Genomic DNA, 16,247 nt, shown 5'->3' with positions numbered 1-16,247 from the left:
GTGAAATCGGCCAAAGGTCAAAGGTCAAGGTCAAATCATGAATTTGTATCCGTTTACGCAGTAACTCAAGACTGGATCGAGTAAATTTCACCAAACTTTGTCCGAGGATGATGTATGATGGGACAATTACATGATCAGTTTTTTTAGTGAAATTGGACTGAGGTCAAAGGTCAAAGATCAAGGTCAAATCCTAAAATGAATCTGTTTATGTGATAACTTAAAGCTGGATGAAGCAGCTTTCACCAAACTTGGTCTAAGTATGATGTATGATGGGGCAATTAGTTGAGGAGATTTTAGTGACATTGGCAAGAGGTCAATGGTCAAAAGGTCAAGGTCAAATGCTAACAAGGAAAAGTAGAAATTACGCAGTGCGTAATATATGTCCCCCCCCGGAAGTAGCATTTTGTAGCAAAATGTGCAATATAGGTAAAAAATCAAGGTCAAAGAGGTCAAAGGTCAAAATTCTGTGTAAAAGTTTTGAAGCCCTCACCTAGTGCCATCACATAAAGCAAACGGAATCGAAATCGGGTTAGAAATGGCGAAGGAGTAGCATTTTGTAGCCAATGTACAATACAGGTCAAAAATCAAGGTCAAAGGTCAAAGAAGGCAAAGGTCAAAATTCTGTGCAGAAGTTTTGAAGCCCTCACTTAGTGCCATCACATAAAGCAAACGGAATCGAAATCGGGTTAGAAATGGCAAAGGAGTAGCATTTTGTAACAAAATGTACAATATAGGTCAAAAATCAAGGTCAAAGGTCAAAGAAGGCAAAGGTCAGAATTCTGTGTAGAAGTTTGGAAGCCCTCACCTAGTGCCATCACATAAAGCAAACAGAATCGAAATCGGGTTAGAAATGGCGAAGGAGTAGCATTTTGTAGCAAAATGTACAATATAGGTCAAAAATCAAGGTCAAAGGTCAAAGAAGTCAAAGGTCAAAATTCTGTGTAGAAGTTTTGAAACCCTCACCTAGTGCCATCACATAAAGCAAAAAGAATCGAAATTGGGTTAGAAATGGCGAAGGAGTAGCATTTTGTAGCAAAATGTACAATATAGGTCAAAGGTCAAGGTCAAAGGTCACAACTGAAATTCTGTGTAGAAGTTTCAAAGCTCCCATATGTGCTATCATATAAAGCAAACAGAATCAAAATTGGCTCATAAATGACAGAGAAGTAGCAAATTTAACATTTTGATCACACACGGACGCACAAACGGACGGAGGCACGGACGGACGGACGGACGCACGGACGGACGCACGGACGGACGCACGGACACACACACGTACGGAGCCCGTTTCATAGTCCCCTGCTCAAACTCGTTCGGCGGGGACAAAAATGTTGCTATTTCCCCCATATCTATGCAATGCCCAAAGGTATTTTTTTGAAACTTAGTGCAAACATGTACTACTGCGTACAGATTCTCCAGAGAGAGTTTCATTTCATAAGGTCAAAGGTCAAAAGGTCAAAGGTTAGGTGAAAATGTTACAATTTCACTTTTCTCGCAAATGGTTCAATGTATCTTCATGTAACTTGGTACATATGCATGTACTGACTGGCAGGGATTATCTAGGGAATTTAGGGGTCATGGGTCAATAGTCAAGGGTCAAAGGTCAAGGTCAACTCTTCAAAATTTTACTGTTTCCCTCATATACTACCGTTGTATATGCAATGCTTGCATTATTAGTTTTAAAACTTAATATATACCTGTATTACCTAATGGAGATTCTCTGGAAAATTTCCAGCCAGAAGGTTAAAGGTCAAAGGTTAAGGGTCAAAGGTGAGGTTTAAATGAAAAAAAAGTCAATTTTGTACTGTAATTACACTCTTTCTTCATACCTTGAATGCATAATCATATAACAGGGTCGGTCAGAAGTCAAGTGAAAATCCTTAATTCCCCAAATATGTGTACCTGCACTCTTAGACAATTATAGCAAACCCAGTTTGAGGAAAGTGAACATTCAAGACATTTCTGACAAACCTGTCATATCAGTATTTTGCCAGTTATGTGAAACTGTCATCACACATTGTGAAGACATTGTACTGTACAACTATTGGGAGAATCATGCATTATGGCGGAGGCATCAGTCGCCGTAGCGACATTTCTAGTTATATCATAACATTGTGTCAACTTGATGCAAATGGGTCATGGGTAGAAGTATTATCCTTCTTTCCTTGCAGTAAGAAGGGTCATTCATATCAATTGACTTCCACAACAAACCCGAGTTAAGATAAAATTTGGTAATTTCATAAATTTACGTGTACTTCTTTTAATAGAGCAGGAAGGGTGCATATACAGTGCATCGGCTGTATGTTTATTAAACACGACTCTGTTTACCAAACTTGTGAGAAAAGAGAGGGAAAAGAGAGAGTAAAAGAGGGTTTAACTACACCAAGGTTTTAGCTGCTTTTGTGTGCGTCCATATGGGAACAACAAAACAAATATAGGACGTCACTTGGGTTCTCTAAGCCAATATAACTTTCCCTGATATCTCCCTCAAGCAATTGTCCGTCACTGCTTCGTCAAATACAGTTTCATATTCCATTTAGTATCCCCATGATTAATTTCTGACGATACATGCTCCCTTCCATACACACGAGGTTAATAAAATGTCATGTAATTTGTCGTAAATCGTGTCAATTTGTTAATGGGAAAGCTGCCATCAGTTAACACTACCGCTCAATACACAGTTCAGATTTCGAAGTCAGTGACCCCCCCCTTCTCTTTCTCTCTCTGGAAATATCGAAAGCCTCTGGATGATTTATTAAAGCTTTGATGCAGAATGGGTGAGGAACGAGATTGCTAAAAGAAACATTGCACTGCAGTGTCTTTTGTTACAGTCACAAATCATTGCTCTCATAAGTAGCTTTCGTCGTAGATGTTCTCCTCAGTATGTGAAGTATCTGTTAGTTAGTTACACACTGGTACTGTAATTTTTTCTCCCCTTCCACAAGGTGTTTTATTTATACACATATTCGAAAGTGACATTTACAAATATCTTTTTGATACAAAACAGAATAAGAATTAAATAATAATTCAATCATCGACAAAAAGTAGCATACTGCACTTATACATATAATAACAAAATTTCTTTAGCTGTCTCTAACATATAATTCATATTATTCTTTTTTTCATAGGCAGAAAAAACCCTAAAAACACTTTTGGTATCATTTAATTTTGATTAAATGTTCAAAAACATCTCATAAATAAAGCCCATTTTATCACAAAATTCTTTTCTCTACAATTCATTTGACTTATAAATTTTTCATCTCAAATTAACATTTTATCTCAGATATTATATGTTCAAATTTCAAAATTTATTTCACTGAAAAAATTGTTTCTTCTTATAACAATCATCATACAGTTTAATGCAATGTTGTTGAAACCATAGAGTCCGAATAACTTATGCTGGTTTGTAAATACAATTTGTTTATCTATCTTCAGGAGTAACCATCGCTCAAACTTATTCCATATATTATTTGAATAAGGACATAAACAAAATATATGTTTTATGATTTCTTCACTATCATTACAAAACGTACACTTTTTATTATAAAACCAAATTTTAAAAGAACGTCTTCCATATATAATCTGTTCAGAATCTTAAATTGAAACCACCTCATATTGATATCAATAGTTGATTGAAAAGGAATTAAACAATATAAAGACCATGTTTCATCATCTAAATTTAACATACTACTCCACTTTACAATGCTGTTACAATGTTTTGACGTGTGTCTTAGAAACGTTTGATAAATATCAGAACAACCTTTCTTGTGTTTTATTATTACATTTAAACTATGATGAATAAAAGGTTCTGTCATCTTCGACATGCAGTTCTTAGCAAATGATTGAATAGAAGTACACAATCCACAGTGCTGAAGAAAGTTAGTTTGTCTCTTGTATACCAAACTTCCTGTGAAATTCAACATATGAAAGAAATTTTCCATCATTATCTAACATTCATTTATAAAACGTACACCTTTCTCACACCAAGACTTGAAATATACAGTGTTGTCATTCATCTTAAAGGATTATTTTTAAAGAGGCTGGCTTGCCAAATTATTATTTGTCTTAATTTCTAAAAATTCTGAAAAAGCCAGAAGTACCTCTTTCCAAAAATCATTAAGCATTACATTGGCATTTTTTTGTGTAATATAATGATCCCATAAATAAATGAAATGATACTGATTGGGGCAAAAAAGAACGGAACATGTGGAACGTGTAATTTTCAGTCTGTGGATCACAAATAAACCTTCTAATCCAGGATATTTTAGGAGATTTGACATGCATAAAAATATCAATCATTTTAGTACTACCATGACAATATAATTGACACATTTGAATTCTATTTATTTTATTGGGTTTATTTTCCCATATAAACGAATAAAAATAACGATTTATATCTGTCAGTGTTTTAAAACTTGGTTCAGGAAATGATAACAGCAAATAATTTAATTTTGACATCAATAATGATTTAACTACAGTAACTCTTCCTAAAACAGTAAGTGATCGTTTAGACCAGGATGTCATTGTGTTTTTAATATCTTTCATTTTTTTCACGATAATTTTGTTCAACCATTTCATGTAATTTAACTGAAAAATTCTATTTCCAGGTACCTATTCGTACCTACCCTGAAAAATCCAATCAAAATTACAATCTTCCAATAATTTAATTCTACAATTCCGATTCTTTCCTATCCATATTGTTTTTAGTCTTTCTGGGGTTAATTCTTTAATTCGATATGTTAGCAAAATTATCAAAAATCTCAAGAGCATCTTTTAGATCTTGATCTGATCCGTTGAGTGTATCATCTGCGTATTGTAATACTTTAAATTTTTTTCATTAATTTGCAACCCGACTTCAGAATTCGAGTGCCTAATCATAATTCCAAGGATTTCACTGACCAACAGAAAAAGATACGGTGATAAGGGATCCCCTTGCCGACAGCCTTGTTCTATTTTGAATCTATCTCTAAAATAACCGTTCACTAAAACACTGGAAGACGCATTGTTTTAAAAGAATTGAACCCATTTTTTCATAGATTGGCCGAAGTTGAAATAATCTAACACTTTAAAAAGAAACTTATGTGACACAGAATCGAAAGCCTTTTCGAAGTCAATTAAAAGTAACAATCCGGGTATATCATGTAACTCTGTATATAGAAGTATATCATACAGTAAACGAATATAGGTACTGTAAAATGTCCCATGAGGTAAATGATTCAAGTGGGTAATGTTTTAGGAACGATATATATCATTCTTCTGCTTGTTCTCATGATTTTTGGGTCAATTTCCATCAACATCATCAACGCTAAAGAGAATGTCTTTGAAGGAGCCCAGAAGCTCGTCTACCAGTCTTCATGGTCTTTGTGCATTGTAGACTAGTGTGGTGGTGTTCTGAGATGCATAATTGGTGCCGTCTTGGAGTTTAATGGAAGGGCGTGGCCCCTGAATGATGCCATCTCCTGTCAACTGTTGGCCTCGGTTTCTGAGAATCTGCTGTGGTTATCTATCATGGTACTCTGCTTGATTACATTCGAGCGCTACATGGCCGTCGTGCGTCCACTTCACCATGCGTCCATTGTAACTCCGTATCACATGAAGAAAATCATGGTGTCTATGCTCTTATGGGCGGGGTTCATTGTCATACTTCGAATGGCCAACGTCTGTCGCTCGAAAGTCCTCATTGGATTCAGACTGTTATCCGATACTTCTCGGTTGGTATCCGGAATTGGTAAAGGGCATCATTAAATACCCCTCCCTCTATTACTTGCAGAAGTTAATACGCAAAGCATTTTTTTTTTTTTTTCAATTCAAGTGCTACAGGACGTATTATTGTGGACTGGTGACAGATTTTGTTTTTTGTTTTTTGTTTTTTTGTCCAGGAATGACTTCTCTACTCTATTCTGTAACGAAGTTTCTCATACAACTGTTTTGTGCTTCATCGTCAAGTTACTTTTTTATTCAGCAATCATGCTTTACAATTAGCAAGTGAAATTGTTGGTATGTGGAAACGCGCCTTTCAAAGATGCGTATACATTCTGTCAGGATTTAACGAAATTTCGACATATCTTCGTTATAACGGGAATGCTTTGTATCAACTTTGTTTGACGCTCATTGAATATTATGACACAAGTGGATGTCATGTAATTGTATTAACCTTTATGAAATGGACAAGGAGTTGTGTAGTAAAGTCAATTATCTCAAAAACAGATGGTGAAAACGTCACAGTCGGAGTAAAAGTATATCATGACATTCGAACCAGTCGCGTCACGTAACGAGACTTAGTTGCTATACGTCCTTGTCGCACTTTCGTATTGCTTCGTTGAACAGACAGCGAGACGCTGATGGTTCCGCAATCACTGGTGATAATTCCTTGTATATAATTGCTTTATATCCGACATTATCGTGATAATCATGAAAAACTTCATACTTCACTAAATTCGACTCGTACTCGCCGTCGACTGAAATCTTAAGCGTCGACGGGAGTTGCCGAGAACGTTGGCTTGCACTTTCGAAACGCTGTCGTGTCCACACAATCTGAAATTCCCTATGAACGGGACGGGTCGTCGTTTGACCATCTGGGGAGTTCGTTAGGCCTGTACGTCTGGCCATGCGGGACTTTGTTGTGATCGGAACATGTGCCAGAACGGGGGCCTGACGTAAACAAGCGCATAGTTATAGCTCTCACCAAGTAAAGTTTCCTTTGTTTCTCTTCGCAAGGATGTGATCGGAACATGTGCGAGAACGGAGCCACCTGTGAAAACAACGCGTGCACGTGTTCTCTTGGATTTACCGGAACTAACTGCGAGTTAGGTATGTTTAACAAACTTTTCAAAATTAAAAAAAAAAAGTGTATGTTGATAACCTTTGCAAAAGTAATCAATTCGACTATTTTTAATTATTATTATTTCTTCCCAGTGGTTCGTTTTGGGGGACTACTTGTTCCCGGCGACCAGTAAGGAATAATCTTAATGATTGTTTCATTTAACAGCATCCAATGCAAAACATGATTGTATACGTGTATTCGGGATTATCCTTGATACCATGAGCATGAAGCTGTTGGACGCCGTTCTCACGGTATCTGGTCATGCTATAGATGACACATGTTTCCCTTCGCGTCCAACTACACGGATCGCCCATTATAAGTTTCGTTACTGTTTACCACGTACTGCCACGTGTTGTTGCGTGCGTACCGTTTTACTACAAGTACTAAGTACTACACCTACTAATGTTGTACGTTCACACCATGTTCCCGGTGGCCATGGCAGCCGCGTTTGCCCGAAACGTGGTGCGCCATGGGTAGGCGGGATATTCTCCCTTCCCCCCTCCATATTCTGGTATTTTTCGTGCCAGTCCTCTCTCCAGTGAGATGAATGTACCTATCAGACGCCGTTCTCTGGTCAGGCTAGACTGTACATTATATTCCCTTTGCGTCCCACTTTTTAAAGGAACGCCTTCGAGTTTTGTTACGGCCTATACGTATTGTCACGTATTGTTGCGTTCAACTCGTGGGCCTACTAGTTTTTCATCAGCGCCGTGACTGCTGTGGGATTTTTTTTTTTGACAGTTTAGAAAATCTGACACGGCATTCACGGCAATCACTGCTTGTCGCGTTTGTCCATTCCGCCCCCCCCTCCCCGCACGTGTCTCAAGTCCATCGTGTTTTGTCCACGGTGGCCTGCCTGAAAAACGTTTGCCGTGGCCGCCGGGAATATGGTGTAAACGTGGCCTTCATTCTCATCAGCACCAGAATTTTCGGGCATTATTTTTTCTTACACTTTAAAAACCTATAGCACGGCATCCTCGGCAATCATGGCCTGTCAAGTACTTGCTCACCCCTACCACCTGTTTTGTCAAACATCCATATCGTTTTGTCCGAGGTGGCGTAAAGCGTTGTTGTCCTGGCCGCCGGGAACATGGTGTATAAAATTTACTTTGCATTAGATATCACCTTCGTAACAAGCATTGGCTTCATACAGCAGTTGAACCTTCTGAAGAAGTAAAACAACAGGGAAAAAAAAAATCAAATTGACATACTAAACACCAATAATTAAATACGAAATCCGCCCTAACATCGAAAGAGAAAAAAAAAAATCCGTACAGAACAGTGTAAAAAGTGATCAGAATCGGATGAGAAAATCAAAAGCTATGACATTCTGAAATTTCACAATTTTTCGGAAGATGCTTCTTGATCTGTCGTTATGAATATTCAAATCAGTAAGTTGAAATGTCATGCTGTCACAATTTCTTATTCATTTCATATAAGGAAATGACTGAAATGTCATTTTATAGCAGTATAGATATAAAACCTGCCTTTTATTCACCAAAAATAAAAACAAACAAACAAACAAATGTTTACTCTGATATATCGGGGTATGGGAACATGCTTGTACTTGAATAGCTAAAGACATATTTTTTTTTTCCGAATATCATTTATAACGAACATTACAATTTATTAGGGTATGACATCATCAACTCGTTCATTTGAATATTCATAAGGACTTGTCAAGAAATATTTTCCAAAAAAATGCAAAATTTCAGAGTCATATTTTCATATTTCTTATCCCATTTTTGTCATTTGCTATTGTTTTAGGGAATATTTTTGTTTATTTCTTCTGAAGTTTATTTAGTTTGAGGATGGATTTCCTCTTTAAGGTGAATGTATTACATATTGCTCAAAATGTTATAGGAGGTGCAGTATTGAAACAGAGTTGATATGATTTGCTTGAATATTGATGTGTATTATGATATTTCACACAATGACATGAATCTATAAGGCGAATCAATATTGACGAATAATTTCAACACTAAATTCATCTAATTTTAATTTGTTGTGTTTGCAGGCACTTGCAAGTTTCAGAAGATGGTCGGGAGCTTTTGATGATTCCTCAAACTAAAGCAATAATAGTGATTTCCAGTAATGATGACAGTGTTAGTATGTATTTTCACACGGCTATATGTTAGCCGTTTATATCTTTTGTTAATTAAACTGCATTTGTTCCTTCCCATTTGGCGCCGTCTGTTTTGTGTGACCAGTTGACTGCAATCTGAATCCGTGTAAGATTGGATCGACGTGTGAGGACTATTATTGCCTGTGCGAGCCGGGATTCCACGGAATCACGTGTGAACTAGGTATGGCCAGTGCCGTATAATACAGAGAGTCTGGCCAACTCGTAAATTCGGACGCCATGTCGTTGCCCAGCGTATTATACGCGTTACAGGGTTAGCACGTATATACGCTCATACGTAATAATGAAACCCTACCAAATAAGGGGTAGTGAACAATGGGCATTGCGTATGAGCGCGCTTTGGTAACGACTTGGCTCCGCAAAGATCACGAGACCAATTTTGACCAATAACAGACTTCAAAACGCAAAAGCCGAAAGCCGAGTTGGCCAGACTCCCTTTATATACGGCACTGGGTATGGCTATATTACACAGATGGGCACATTACACAATATCATGTGAAATGGAGATGCCAAAAATACGGGATTTGCAAAGAAGGCCAGTACGGAATATGGCTGGCTATATTGGAATGCTCAAAACACAAAGTAGGCCTTGATTTGAGGACTACGTAATCTCCAAAAATCACAGAATTTCATGTGAAGAGGTCAAGATATCAATTTCTAACTCGTACATGACAAACCTACAGGCTTTAGTTTTTCGAAGGTTTCGTTCATGTTTTTCTCTCTACACTCTTTTGCATATGCAGTATCGCACAAGATGTCTTTTTCGTTAGTATCGCATAATGCGTTGCCATGGCAACGGCATATTTTCATAAAAAACTTGGGGATCGAACTCCTCTGTAATTTTTTTTTGAGCAATTGACTCCAAATTTGGCATGTGTGACCACTTTCAAAGGTAGATGTGCAAGACACCTTTTTCGTTAGTATCGCATGATGCGTTGCCATGGCAACGGCAAATTTTCGTAAGAACTTGTGGATCGAAATACTGTCTCATTTTTTGAGCAATTAACTTCAAGTTTGACATGTGTGACTGCTATCACAGGCAGATGTGCAAGACACCTTTTTCATGAGTATTTCATAATGCGTTGCCATGGCAACGGCAGATTTTCAAAAAAATCTTACAAAATGTGGATTGAACCACTCTCAGTTTTGTAGCAATTCAGTTTGAATTTGGGATATGCGATCAATGTAATGTATAGTTGTGCAAAACACCTTTGATGTGTGCGTTAGTAAATCTGTTGCCATGGCAACTGCATTTTTTTTTTACCAATCATACATAAATGTGTGTATTAACCTAACTCCTTCAGTTTTTAAGCATTTGGCTTGAAAATCGGCACATGTGTCCACTATGGTACGTAGACGTGCATACTTACTCTTTCGTCACCGTTGATCAATGTGTTGCCATGGTAACAGCATAGTTTGAATGAAAATCATAAGAAAATATTGTGGATTCAGTTAACTCCCTCAGTCTTTGAGCATTTGGCTTGAAATTTGGCACATGCAACCACTATAGTACAGAGATATGCAAACATTATATTTCATCATTGTTGAACAATGTGTTGCCAGGGTAACTGTGCATTTTGTAACTGTGCATTTTGAATGAAAATAATACAAACATTTCGATTCTCCTAACTCTCTCTGTTTTAGAGCATTTTGGCTTCAAATTTGGCACATGTTACCTCTACATTACCTAGATGTGCAACAAATCTTTTGTCAGTGTTGAAAATGTGTTGCCATGGGATTGTGAATTCAACTAAGCCCCTCAGCCTTTTAGCATTTGGCTTGAAATTTGGCACATGTGACGGCTATGATATACATAGTTGTGCAAACTTCATTTTTTCTTAATGTCCAACATTGTGTTGCCATGGTAACTTTTTTTTAATGAAATTAATGTAATTTTTAAATGAAAATCATAGAAATTGTCAGTTTATCTTGCTCACTCTGTTTTTGAGCACTTGACTTGAGATGTAGGACATATGACTAACAGTGAGCAATACATTTATTCACTGTTGAACAGTGCATTGCCATGGTAACATTTTTTCCATTAAAAAAGCAAAATAATTAATCCATGTTGAGCTAATTCCCTCAGTTGTGGGTAGGGGTATATTAATCACAATGAGTGATAGTTCTAGTTTGTGTATGCTATGTATTTCGTATTACCGCAAAATATTGGTTACATTTTGAAAAATATGAATATAAAGTAAAACAGAAACCTAGTCTGATGAGAATGATCGTATTGTAATCTCGAAGGAAGAGGCAGTGTTGAAACATAATTACTTTCATGCAAATGCCTGAAATCAGGCCATTGCTAGTATATTTACCGACTCTGTATGCGTCTTTAAGTAATAATGGGTTATTGCAAGAAACCGCTGCTGGGTGACTTGCAGGGGACCTCTCCAACATCGTCAGCCGCATCCCTGGCGAGTAGATTAGATAATTGTTGCACGCTCTGACAATCTGATATTTTTCTCTTAACCCCGACACCATGTAGTGGACTGTGAATACAACCCATGCTTAAATGGAGCCACGTGTGGGAACAACTCCTGCACCTGTACCCCAGGCTACATAGGTACCACCTGCTGGTATCAGCTGACGCCATAGAATATCTCGATATATCGAAATCTTTGATTGAATCATCAACGGTGTATCGACATCAGTGACTGAATGACTTGGACGCGACGGTGGCACAGAGCTCGATGAAAGCGATTTCGATTATCAGACATTTCTATACGATATATGATTTATGATTATTTTGTTTGTATGTTTTTTTTTTTTCAGAGAGTACATGCCGTGAAGTTAAACTTTGATGCATATTCTATTAATTTCCGTGATTCATGTTGAAGTTGAATAAAACTATTGTTTGGATGTAATACAAAAATAACTAGGCGTTATCTGAAATTGCAGCCCATATTTTGAATAACAGCTCCAACAACGTCCAAATCTAGTTGTTAATTGTATCGTTATATCTAGATTCACACGCCTATCGTATAAGTACCGTGATGTCATGCGCAAGGCCTGGCGGTACGTATTTCCCGTCGGGGTGGCACTTCATTTCACAATTCAATTCGATTTGATTTTATTGTCCATTTCTAAAAAAATGTTTTGTTCACCTAAAAACAAGGAACACATCCTTAAATACAAACACAGGTACAGCATTGGATTACAAGGGATACATGTACAGTTAATAACGTATGTAATGTTAATATCAATGTCAGAAATACATGGCATCAGTGCACGCATTTGGTTGTACCGAGTCATGTTTGCGCATGGGTATGATGTATTTGCATGCAGGTGCGTAAAATGTGACTGTATTAGACTTTTAAAAGCTTTGAGTGAGTGAGTGTGAATGTGTGTGTGACAGTGAAAGCGGGGTATACTAGTATGTATATTAACTATAAGGTATCACACCATGCATTGTCATGTATATTAACTGAGATATCACACCATGCATGGTCATGCATATTGACTGAGGTATCACGCCATGCATGGTCATGTATGTTGACTGAGGTATCACACCATGGATGTTCATGTATATTGACTGAGGTATTACACCATGCATGGTCATGTATGTTGACTGAGGTATTACACCATGCATGGTCATGTATGTTGACTGAGGTATCACACCATGGATGTTCATGTATATTGACTGAGGTATCACACCATGGATGTTCATGTATATTGACTGAGGTATTACACCATGCATGGTCATGTATGTTGACTGAGGTATCACACCATGGATGTTCATGTATATTGACTGAGGTATCACACCATGCAATGGTCATGTATAATATAGACTGAGGTATCACACCATGCATGGTCATGCATATTGACTAAGGTATCACACCATGCATGGTCATGTATGTTGACTGAGCTATCACACCATGCATGGTCATGTATATAGACTGGGGTATCACACCATGGATGTTCCTGCATATTGACTGAGGTAGCACACCATGCATGGTCATGTATATTAACTGAGATATCACACCATGCATGGTCATGTAACTGAGGTATCAAACCATGCATGGTCATGTATATTGACTGAGGTATCACACCATGCATGGTCATGTATATTGACTGAGGTATCACACCATGCATGGTCATGCATATTGACTGAGGTGTCACACCATGCATGGTCATGCATATTGACTTGGGTGTCACACCATGCATGGTCATGATAATCCTCTTGCGGAATCGAATTACAAAGTCACCATGACAATGGTAATGATTCATAATCTATATCCAAATGTAAGAATGAATACAAAAGACAAATGTCATAAGTTAAGTGTTTATAAGCCTTACGTCATTACTTACGATATGGAATAAGAATGCCGACATTAGCATAATTGATCAATTAAACCATCTATTTAAAATTTGATGATGATAACGTTTGAAGATATAGAGAGGATAGAGAGATATGGAGAGATTGAATTATGAATTAATTATAATGTTTGTGTGTGTGTGTGTGTGTGTGTGTGACGTGTTTGTTTATTTGTTTGTTTATTTGTTCACCGTAAAATCACAAAAATAACAATGATACAGTACAACTGGAATATATAATTGAAGATAAACGGATGGATTGCCCTGCTCAGCTCGGCCTTCATGGCTGTGCTGGTCTTCCGAGGGGTCGAACTTCACACGAAAAATCACAATAATTGAAACTTTATACAATGAAACTAGTTATACCACACACTTACACATAATAATATGATACGAACAAAATATTGATACATAAGTCCAAAATAAACTAAAACAACATGAAAAAGATGTGAAAATGGTACCCCCATCCCGACTGCCAACGTACCCTCCCCACCCTCAGCCCTCCCCATATAGCATAATCATTAACATAATACAGGGATACCTGATCACATATAACATTCAGTGTAAAACATGATTATTTATTGCTTTCTTGAAGTAACTACATGATAGTTAGGATATCATATCTAAGGGAACAGTATTGTTCATAGATGTCCCACGGTAGGCGAACATGCGTCTACAATATTTTGTTCTTGGCTTTGATAGCGATAACCTTCCATAAGATCGTAAAGAATATTGACGAGATACAAAGTCAAACCGTTCCAATAGGAGCGCTGAAATCATTAAGAGTTTTAAATACCACTAGTAAAAATATGCTTTGAACGGTGTGTTTTTAAGGATTTCAAATTTAGTGTCTGATGAATAACCCGATTCGAAATATGCATATATGCGGACTGACTCTCAGGATCATTCTCACCGCTCTATCCTGTAATTTCTGCAATCGATCAGCATACTTCTTACGGGCAGAATCATAAAGTGCATCTGCATAATCTAACGAAGGTTTGATTATAGAGTTGTAGATTATCCTCATACTACGTTCATTTAAATTGAAACGGATACGCCGACCCAAAAACCTTACCAAATCTTTGAACGCAGCGTTTCTATATGAATATTCCATTTTAATTCTTGATCTATTATAACTCCGGGATATTCCACTGTTTGTTTGGACTGAATACGCTTACCATTTAGTTGTACATTTATCATATTGCATCTTTTTAACATTGCAGGTGATCCTATCAACAAACATTCGGTTTTATCAACATTCAAACTCAACTTATTCAAACACATCCATTTACTGATGCCATTCAAGTCAATGTTGATAGCCCGTTCAGTTTGATAAATAATGTCAGAATGACAAAAATATAGAATAGTGTCATCTGCATATACAGATGAATACTGCACACTTCAATCTGTTTGACAGTGTCATCAATATAGATTGTAAAGAGGAGAGGCCCCAAAATGGAACCTTGTGGTACTCCGTTACACACTTCCAGGGAATCCGACATTGCATTACAAAAGTATGTACGTATTTGTCGACCAGCAATTTGCCAAAGCACGATTAGTTTTTAACAAAGTGTGTAAATGTGATGACATTTCGCCACCATCGCCATCACATTCTGCATCCACTCTGGCGTCGAATTTAAAAGGGGTAACATCGGAAGTCCGGTGCTGACAATTCACAGACATGCAGAACGACAGACAAGCAAACACGTACACGCACTTACGCACACACACACACTCACGAACACATACCACCATAGACCCTACACTTCATTTCATTCCACTCATACACACACACACGTTCACTCGTTCTCTCAAGCACACGTACATTACATCAGCGGAAGATGCACTCTCAAACAAACACACACACACAAACACACACACATGCACACACATACAGACACACACACGTACAGGACACAAATTATCAGCAATATTCATCGCTCATCATCCGTCTTGAAAAAGGTTTTCCAACCTGACTAGCCTTGAGAGAGCAATGGATAGATGTAATAACGCCTGACTTTACTAGCTATGGTGTGATGAATTTGCCATGGTCTACCACAACTGACCTCTCTCGAAAGAGAACAAATTACTTTGTACACTCAGATGAAGCTTCCGTAGATTAGGCACAATGAAGGTTACACCTCATTAACGTGATCAAAGTGGTTCTGCGTAAAGAGGAAGGATCTTTTAGTTTATTTGTGCTTGTGTGTCCACATACAGAAATGAAATATAAGGACGCTTCCCCTACTCACAACCACTTGACCGCACACCAGATTTTAGATGGTTTACCTTCCAAAATTGTAACTTTTGTTATTTTGCTCTCAATGTTCTCCTGTCTTTACCCTCCCCCTTCCCATCCGTATATCTCTCTTTCTACATGTACTAAACATTATTTCTGCTTCGTGATTGGTAAAAATAATGTTCTTGCATAGAGGAAAATGCAATAAATCTAGAAAAAGGAAGAAATAATGCGGAGGAAGAACAAAGAAGGAATCCAAAGACTGCAATAAATATTGGGAGAAAGGCATCCAGAAAACAAAAACAGGAGAAGAAAAAAAAAAGAAACGAACAAAGAGGAGGAAAGTGAGGAGATGAAAGGACAAAGAAAACATAAGGAGCAACAGAAGAGTATAAAAGACAAAGATGAAAACGCGGGAATGAAAATAATGAAGTAATGAAAGGTCGAAGGGTAAATGTCATAGATTTTGGTTGAGTAACGTTATTCTCGAGCCTCAATTTCAGCGTGAAATAGTCATTACTATGGTAATGACTCATTTCGCGAAGTGCTTGTAGAAAGGCAATAATAATGGTTGGCGCGGATTCAGAACACGTTATTTTCTCGACATGGGAGATTAGTGATGATTAAGTTTAGTGAAGGGTATACATACAAGTAGAGAAGTATCAGAAAACAAAATCATGTTTATGTTAATGTTATTGCTTAAAAAGATCATGAGATTTTGATTG

At 37.4% G+C, this 16,247-nt stretch overlaps 1 protein-coding gene across 1 annotated transcript in view; it reads left to right on the top strand.

Annotated features, from left to right (window-relative positions):
- Window positions 1-13,339, top strand: part of LOC140226545 (uncharacterized) — a 125,202-nt gene extending 111,863 nt beyond the window's left edge. Inside the window, exons 23-25 of the mRNA XM_072306996.1 lie at window positions 6,718-6,810; window positions 9,034-9,129; window positions 11,455-13,339. Coding sequence (XP_072163097.1) covers window positions 6,718-6,810; window positions 9,034-9,129; window positions 11,455-11,564 — 299 coding nt within the window. The 3' untranslated portion in view covers window positions 11,565-13,339. The remainder of the gene's footprint in view (window positions 1-6,717; window positions 6,811-9,033; window positions 9,130-11,454) is intronic.
- Window positions 13,340-16,247: the final 2,908 nt, after the last annotated feature.

The sequence above is a fragment of the Diadema setosum genome, chromosome 3 (genome assembly GCF_964275005.1).
Source record: "Diadema setosum chromosome 3, eeDiaSeto1, whole genome shotgun sequence".
Classification (NCBI taxonomy): Eukaryota; Metazoa; Echinodermata; class Echinoidea; order Diadematoida; family Diadematidae; genus Diadema; species Diadema setosum.
This window is presented reverse-complemented; position numbering and strand designations above follow the sequence as displayed.